This window comes from Pollicipes pollicipes, unplaced genomic scaffold, assembly GCF_011947565.3.
Source record: "Pollicipes pollicipes isolate AB1234 unplaced genomic scaffold, Ppol_2.1 Scaffold_3087;HRSCAF=3621_pilon_pilon_pilon, whole genome shotgun sequence".
Taxonomy (NCBI): domain Eukaryota; kingdom Metazoa; phylum Arthropoda; class Thecostraca; order Pollicipedomorpha; family Pollicipedidae; genus Pollicipes; species Pollicipes pollicipes.
In genome coordinates, this window is record NW_023596225.1 from 36,762,898 (window position 1) to 36,770,781 (window position 7,884).

The window sequence follows — 7,884 nt, forward strand, 5'->3', positions numbered from 1 at the left end:
GATTGTTGAGGGCTGCGCCCGATGGGAGTGCTGAGAGCTTCCGCCGTAATTGTGTTCGATGCAACGGGCCGTGTTTTACACCGCACGTCACCCCCAATGCGCTGCTCTAGGGTTCTGATACGTCACCGCCACGAACGACCGCCCTATGGTTGGCACGTGGGAGTCTCGAATATCTCGATCACTTGGGGCATGTATCTGGTCAGCAATGATCGGGCTCTTCGCGAGACTCGCAAACTGCACGGTGATCGTTTTCGAACTGATTCGAGTTTGGCACTCCCCTCGCGCCGTCACATCGAACGTGCGGACAGAGTGCTGTCCACCATTTTCCTGCTCCACGCCGCGCGGGGCCGTGCTCGGCCTGCGCGCCGCGTCGCTCGGGTCGAAGTTTCCCAGACCCTCGGCCGGTGCTGGGCCGATGTCGGAGATTTACGCTCCTCTTATGAAAACACAAATGGCGCCGTAGATTCGCCTCGAGCGGCGGCTTGCGGGGCTTATTCCTGGGAGCGGCGGCTCTGGGATCTGCCCTGCAGGGGCTTCATGAGCACGTGCTGGTCGGAGAACGAACCTGATGAGACTCGGAGACAGTTCGACTGCCGTCAGTCCGGTAGCAGCACGCACGGCCATATCTGGGACCAGATCCGGGACTGACTCTTGCGCGGACGGACGGCGAGTGGTCAGCCATTTGGCTAGGGGACGAAGCTGATGAAATCCAGGGGCGGTTCAGCTGCTGTCATTTCAGCAATATTTCAGGCTGCAGTGCCACGAACAGAGTCTGGTATTGGTTCTGGCGAAGAAAGGCAGATGGTCAGACATTTGTTGCGCGGCGTTTTATAAGCGCAAGTAGGAGATATTGGAGGAGATGATGTGCGAAAACGTGTCAGTTAAATGCGGAGCCCCACGGGCATTTTGCAGAATCTCGCGGACATTTTACATGCATATGTTCTTCTTATTGGCGTCATCTCCTGCGGCCTTTACACCCGTTATTTTGTTCGCGATAAACAATGTCACTTTCTGACAGCTATGACCATGTAAAGTGACTCTTTTTATTATCCATTTCAATTGCTTTTGCACTTATTTCTCGGGGCTATCCTTCCTCGACGGAGGCCGATCCAGACCCTTGGTCAGCAGTTTCCCAGCTGCGACGTTTCCAAGCCCATGGAGTTTCTCCTGATGTCCCCTTGGCTGAGGCCATTCCTTTAAATCCACTGTAGCCGCTAGCTCAGCGACGGTCGGGTTCCCCACGTCGACTCCGGACTCTCCCCCAACGCCTCAGAAGCGGTGCCAGCACATCTTCCCTTTACACAAAAAAACCGCTCCACACCGCGGTATTTTCCCTGACCGGCCGTTTCCCCAGCGGACGTTCCACACCAGCAATTGGTTTCCTGCAGCAGTTGTCTGCATTCGCTCAGCTGTTCCTCCTAGCGGCTGACGTTCCGCGCTGGCGGGCACCATCCCGACGCGGCCAGCGACTTTACCCTCCGCTGATCACAGGTACGGCCGGGCCCGCTGGACCAGGAGGAGCAGGCCAAGATCTCCAAGTCGGGCCTCGAGATGAAGCTGGCCAACGACGAGATGGCCGCCGAAACGGACAAGTGGCAGGAGGCCAGCGACGAGGACAACGACATCCTGCGCCGCGCCAAGGCCATGTCGCAGATGGCGCTCGGCATGTACCAGTTCACACGGGGCGATGGCATTCTCAAGACCACGCAGGACCTCTTCACGCAAGCCGAGTACTTCACTGAGGAAGCCAACCGGCTCTACAAGGTGGTGCGACAGTTCTCTTATCAGGTGAGCGGTCGAGGTGGGCTGACGGTGGGAGGGGATGCGACAGGGACGATGCCAAAGGTGACGCGCTTGGTATGACGGACTGTCTCGTTTTCGTTGAGTTTATTTGAACATTGTTTCGCAGCAATGACTCGTAAGTTACTGTATTCAGCATGGTGAGCACTGATATGAATCACTCTGGCTGGGATAGTTCCTTGAAGGGATCGTTCCACATTTTATATTTGATTTTAACGCTTACACATGATTGATTTTTCTATATATGATTGCTATATTATTATTTCTATTATATCTATATCTTGCATTATATTATTATTAACATATTATCAATATATTACTATATGTATATTACATTTGTCTATGAGTTTTTGTTTGCATGGGGTTGTTGGACCCCTGCCTTTCGTTATGAATTTTCGAGCCTTATGTCTGCTACAGAGAAACCCGTAATGGGGTTTTCTTGTAGCCCCACATTTACACGGGTTTCAATTCGTGAAACTACTGCCGGTTCATAAACGGCCTTGTTTCACATTGATATGGGGTTTTGGGATCGCCACCGCCATCTTGAAGATCATTCCACTTGCAGGTCACAGCCCCGCCTTTCTGAGACCTATAACCCCTCTAGCTTTCTGAGTGGCATGCCTGCGAAGCTGTGTTGGCTATTTCAGCGTCCCCCAGACATTTATGACGCCATAATAACATCATTCAAAACCTTGTCGTTCCATTGGCCCTGTGGCGTTCAGTGCCATAAAAATATGATTATCGAGTTGCTCATATTTGTGTTCCTGAACATGATTTCAGATGTGGCGGCGTTCAGTTGGCCCTCGATAAATGTTGTGGCAAGGCACGATGACGTAATCAACACAATGACGCATTGATGGGCATTTTCACTAAACAGAGAAATACCGTTGTCTAGAGCGATCTTTACCATTTAAAGTATACTTATAGTTGCAAGAGAGCTTATTTCATCATACCTGCTGCTTGCTTTAATATTCTCAAATGTAGAATATTTCCCTTTGATCGTACCGAGCCGTCGTATTTTACATGTCCTCCGACATTGAGACTCTGACGCCAGGCCATGGTGACTAGGGTCAAGAAATATGGCATGTTGCCGGTAGTGCTGCAAAAGTCTAGCTGAGGCCAAATCCGATCACGACCACGAAATTCCTAACCCGCCTAGCAGGAGAATACTGTCCCGACCAAACAGCAGCAGACTACCGCAGCCAGCACACATGTGCCCACGATGCCGCAGACCGCCGCACAGGCCTCGGGCCGGCCGATCGGCGGCGGTGAGACACATTCTGTCACTCAGCCGACACATTGCCATTCGCTCCCAGGCCCTCCGGCCGCGGCGGCCGAGCGCGTGTTCGCATCGCGCCGAGCCCGATCCGCACTCCATTAGCGCTAATTGGGAGGCGGCCGCATCCGGTCGTGTTTGCCGCTGTGTTATTGAACGGTAACTACGAGTCGTCGCCTCGTCAACGGGCGCAGTTCGGCGGCGAGACAATGCCATTATCGCCGCATAATGGAATTTGGACCGGGCGCCCGGCGACGCCGGCCGGTAGCGTCCCGCATTTCGCCGCCGGGACGAGGAAGACGATCGCGGCGCTGCATGTCGTTTTGGCGACGCTCGGCTGATAGCATGTGAGGACGTCACGCGCCAGATGCACCCCCACGGGGTGCCTTAGGCCCCGAGCGGAGAGGAAGTCGCTAGATAGCCCAGCGTTGCTGCTGTAGATGTTCTTCTCCAGCGGACGAAAAGTGAGAGCATTAGATTGAGCGCCCCGCTTTGTATTGATAGCAATCTGGCCGCACTTGCCGCACCGATCAAAATGACAGACGCAACTTTTTTTCGAAACTGCCAGCCCGCATCTCGACCGGCCCCGGCCGACGCTGGATTTGGCCCGCAAACCATGCTGACGCCATGCTGATCCGGCATCAGTCTGCAAGTACTGGGTTCGGTGCCTGCTGTTTTTGTAAGCATTTGGCTCTTAATTTTATACTTATTCATGCAAAGCTCATTAAATATGGTATCACTTCCATCTCTTGCACAAACCTGTATACCTGATACCATTAGCTGGGCTGAGATAGCAGTAGTAAAACACAGACTATGAAATATACGTGGCGCCAACTTACACCTTTGATAATGCGATGACAGTTTCCAACTACAGCTGAGAAGGAAGATGGTGGAATTCGACTTCAACCCTTACCAAAATGCATAAGAAATGTCACCAATGTATCACTTCATGGGCTAGGTCTTCTAAAAAACTGCATCAACAGATGCTTTGTTTGGCAAAGAGGTAAAGAACTGCTGGATTGTTTTCCTATTCTTGGTAGGTCTCCGTAGTTCATTGCAATGTAACGCGAGCAAAACTAATATACGGTTTTGGGAAAGTCGAGTCATGCTCTTCATGAAACTACTGCTATCATTGGACGTTTCAGCCTCTCTGCCTCACAGCAGGCGAATGTGCCACAGCGGCTGCAAAGTTAAACCCGGATTCAGGAAGGAACGTTCAGAGCTCTCATATGGTGTTTGCTGTCCTAAAGCAGATACAATCGAGCAACAACACGGTAGCAATACTGAACGACAGCTTTGAAGTGATTTCATGCTCCACTCGAATCATTATTGTGTTCTCTTGGAAGAACATCCACACGCTACATGTGGGGCGCTGCGTACAAGGATAACATAATCACTTAGTGTCAAAAATGCTGCCACTGCCAATCGAATGACATCATTTTAGCAAACACTACAAGGAAAGCTATCGTTAATCCTAGTAAAAAAATTATTCTTAGAAAACAACTGGTCATTGGCATGATGCAGAGATAGCCGTCCACATGGCCAAATGGCTGCAACTGTTGGAATTATACCGAACGATTGAAGGACATATGTACAACTGGATTTTTGTACCCAATTATACCTGTGTATAGATGAAATTATGTGCACGCCAGAGTCCCTCTTCTTGCGGTTGTAAGTTGCATGTTCTTGCATGCATAAAAAGATAGTAATAAACAGACTTCATCTTAGTCTGCACCCCAGCTATCAGACTTTCATAGAAAGTGAAAATGTGACACAGCAAGAAACACAGAGTGATCATTGCTCAAGCGAGGCGAGGCCATGACATTGAATTCACACAAGCTTTCGATTATTTCAGTTATAATTTGTGGTGATTCTCAGGTATGCTTGTTTATAAAACGGCAAATTTGATTGCAATTCACTGTCACGACAACAGCCAAAGCACAGGTTGTTTCTTTGTGGATATAAAGCCGCACCTTACCACTGCTTACTGAAATCAGGCCAAGTCTTGGTACTGGGCCCTATTCTTGACGTTTTGGTTGAAGTGTCGATGATAACTATTCATTTTGCGTGGCCTAGTTGAGTGGTGTGTTATGCCTGTTATGGGTTTTCTGTCGAACGAAAAAATTGTTTTCTTTGATTGTATTGTGTGTGGTAGCGGGCGCTGATTTTTGGAGGCCTTCAAACTTAAATGTTAGGAAAAAGCGATCATCTTGCTTGTTGAAATTTTCAACTCACTAAAGCCCGCGTGTCCGGCTCACACCCGAGACGAAAGCGGCGGGTTCTTGCCGGGTCAGATATGGCGGGTTGGCGAGTAAAAAAGTTGCGTCCTTAGTAGAGATCGCCAGCCGATGGGAGCGGCGCAGGCCGGGGCTGGGAGCTGGCGTACGGGAAGCCCGGAGAGATCGTCGGCCGATGGGAGCGGCGCAGGCCGGGGCTGGGAGCGGACGTACGGGGAGCTTGGAGAGACCGCCAGCCGATGGGAGCGGCGCAGGCCGGGTGCTGGGAGCTGGGCGTATCGGGAGGCCCGGAGAGATCGTCAGCCGGTGGAGCGGGCGCAAGCCGGGCTGGGAGCGGGCGTACGGGAAGCCCGGAGATATCGTCAGCCGGTGGGAGCGGCGCAGGCCGGGGTCGGGAGCGGACGTACCGGGAAGCCCGGAGAGGGGTCGCCAGCCAATGGAAGCGGCGCAGGCCGGGGGTGGGAGCGGGCGTACGAGGAAGCTCGGAGCGAGAGCGCTGTGTCGTTGCCGGGGTCGGGGCGCGTCGGTGTCTGGCACGACCTAACTTGTGCAGAACTTATGCCGAAGAGCCAGACAACGGCCGTCCGGCGTCTGGCGGCGTGCAGGCCGGAGGGCGGCGCTTAGGGGTGCGGCGGTGCGACCCAGCCATGTTCGGTGCGCGCCTCACGACTGTTGCCGGCAATGGTATTCAGGTCTGCGCGGGAAACACCACGACACTAATTAACCCGCCGGGTCGTCAGTCCAACATGTCTTCCACCCACAAATCGAACAGGGCCCAATGTGAGCCGTTTAAGGACGTGAATGCGAGTTCAGACGAGCACCTGACTGTCCTCCCGACTCCCAGGTGCCTCAGGGCGCCAACAAGAAGGAGCTGCTGGAGTATCTGGATCAGATACCGACGCACGTGCAGCAGCTGCAGTTCGCCGTCAAGACGCCCACAGTCGCAAGGCGGGCCACCTTCACCAAGGTCGACAACGTCATCCAGGACACAAAGAGCGCGATGAATGTCATCTCCAAGGTCGTCAATATTTGTTTCGCGTGCGCTATAGCAAGGTAAGTGGGAAAACAGCATAAAAGCAAGGCAAACGTCATATTCTGGCATGCCGTTTTATCCGCACATGCCAAACCGATTGCTACCCCGCACGTTTTGTTCGAAAGGTTTCTTCTCTAAGAGTTACCTGCTTAGTAGGTTAGGGAGCGTAAAGTGCTTAGCTTGGCGTACCACTGGGATACTTTGTCCCCAGCTTCGAGTACGGTAACCATTTAGCTTTGCGTCGGCTGGAGTGATTTGACAACGGTGCGCTCCTAAACTTGGCATCCTTGTCATATTACTCCCGTCACTAAGCGATGATTATCATCCCGCAGGGAAAATTGACGTGCGGTTGCTGGCTTCCAGTGGGCCACCGACAGTAATATCGGTCGTCAAATTTGTGAAATCCAATCGTGAAGGCATCTGGGACACCGCGCCCTCCATGCCCCGGCTGTAAACCAGCCTCTGTTCATATTGCGAAGTCCGAGAGCTTGCTAAAGACCACCACAGATTAATAAACGGAGCCATTCGCTCGGGTAATGTTAGGTTCTAAACCTTCTCCTTCCCGGGCTCGCCCGAGCTTTACTACAATGCAGTCTGAAACGCGCGAGTTATGCCCGAATTAAGGCCGCGATCCGGCGGGCTCGTCTCAGGAGGCTTTTATGTTCACGGGTCTTGCGGCGCTCGCTGAACGAAACAAACCTGGAGCTTCTGGAACCGAATAATGTTACTTTGTCCTAAGATATTGGCTCGAGTCACGTGTGTTTTGCTATGCCTGGGCGTTTGCGTGTTCGATGTTAATCGTGTTCTCATCAATGTTCCTCATCACTTCCATTTTACCATTGCTGCATTTGCACGGGTGTCAACACCTAAACGATGCAATGTATAAAGCTAAACGCGGTTGTGGCGCCCCCGCCAAGCTTCCAGCCGCTTCTGGATGTGCCGCGTCGTTGTACGCTGTGTGGCGCCGCGCCGCGCCGCGCCGCGCCGGGCCTCCGTGTGCCGGTACTGACGGCCCCGGCTGACGCTCGACCGCGCTGGGGGCGGCCCGGTCCGCTCGTCGGCGCCGCTGCAGCTGGCGCGACCGTGGCAGCGCGCCAGATAGACCGGCCGACGGTCGCGCTGCCGGTTATCGACACTTTTTGAGGGCTCCGCTGGGAGAGATTGATTAACAGGTTCCGTTGTAAGGCCGGAAGCCCCCGGTTTGGCCCCTCCTGCTTGGCGTGAGCCGCAGCACGCCGACTGAAGGGGGCTGGGTGTGGTTTGGCTCAGTTTTTGTGCTGTCTTGTTGTAAAGCGGCTTCTGTAGGAAAAGCCAAAGTAAAAAGGTGACAGATGTATGTCAAAAATGGTAATGTTTTGTTTGGTTGGTTGGGCAGAATGGCAATATGTTGTTTTCTTTTCAAAAATACCATAATCATATTTACTTAACGACCGCTTTTAAAATGTCTGGGAGTTGTTTGTGCATAAGCTGAGCGTTCTTTTTATCAACTGCTAGTGCAATATTATTACATAATATCGTGAATGAAATTGGTGTAGGTG

The 7,884-nt window shown here is 52.5% G+C and overlaps 1 protein-coding gene across 1 annotated transcript in view; it reads left to right on the forward strand.

Moving 5' to 3' along the window:
* Positions 1-7,355, forward strand: part of LOC119090087 (alpha-catulin-like) — a 10,028-nt gene extending 2,673 nt beyond the window's left edge. The window contains exons 3-5 of the mRNA XM_037212881.1: positions 1,492-1,788; positions 6,158-6,366; positions 7,271-7,355. Coding sequence (XP_037068776.1) covers positions 1,492-1,788; positions 6,158-6,366; positions 7,271-7,355 — 591 coding nt within the window. The remainder of the gene's footprint in view (positions 1-1,491; positions 1,789-6,157; positions 6,367-7,270) is intronic.
* The last annotated feature ends 529 nt before the right edge of the window (positions 7,356-7,884 follow it).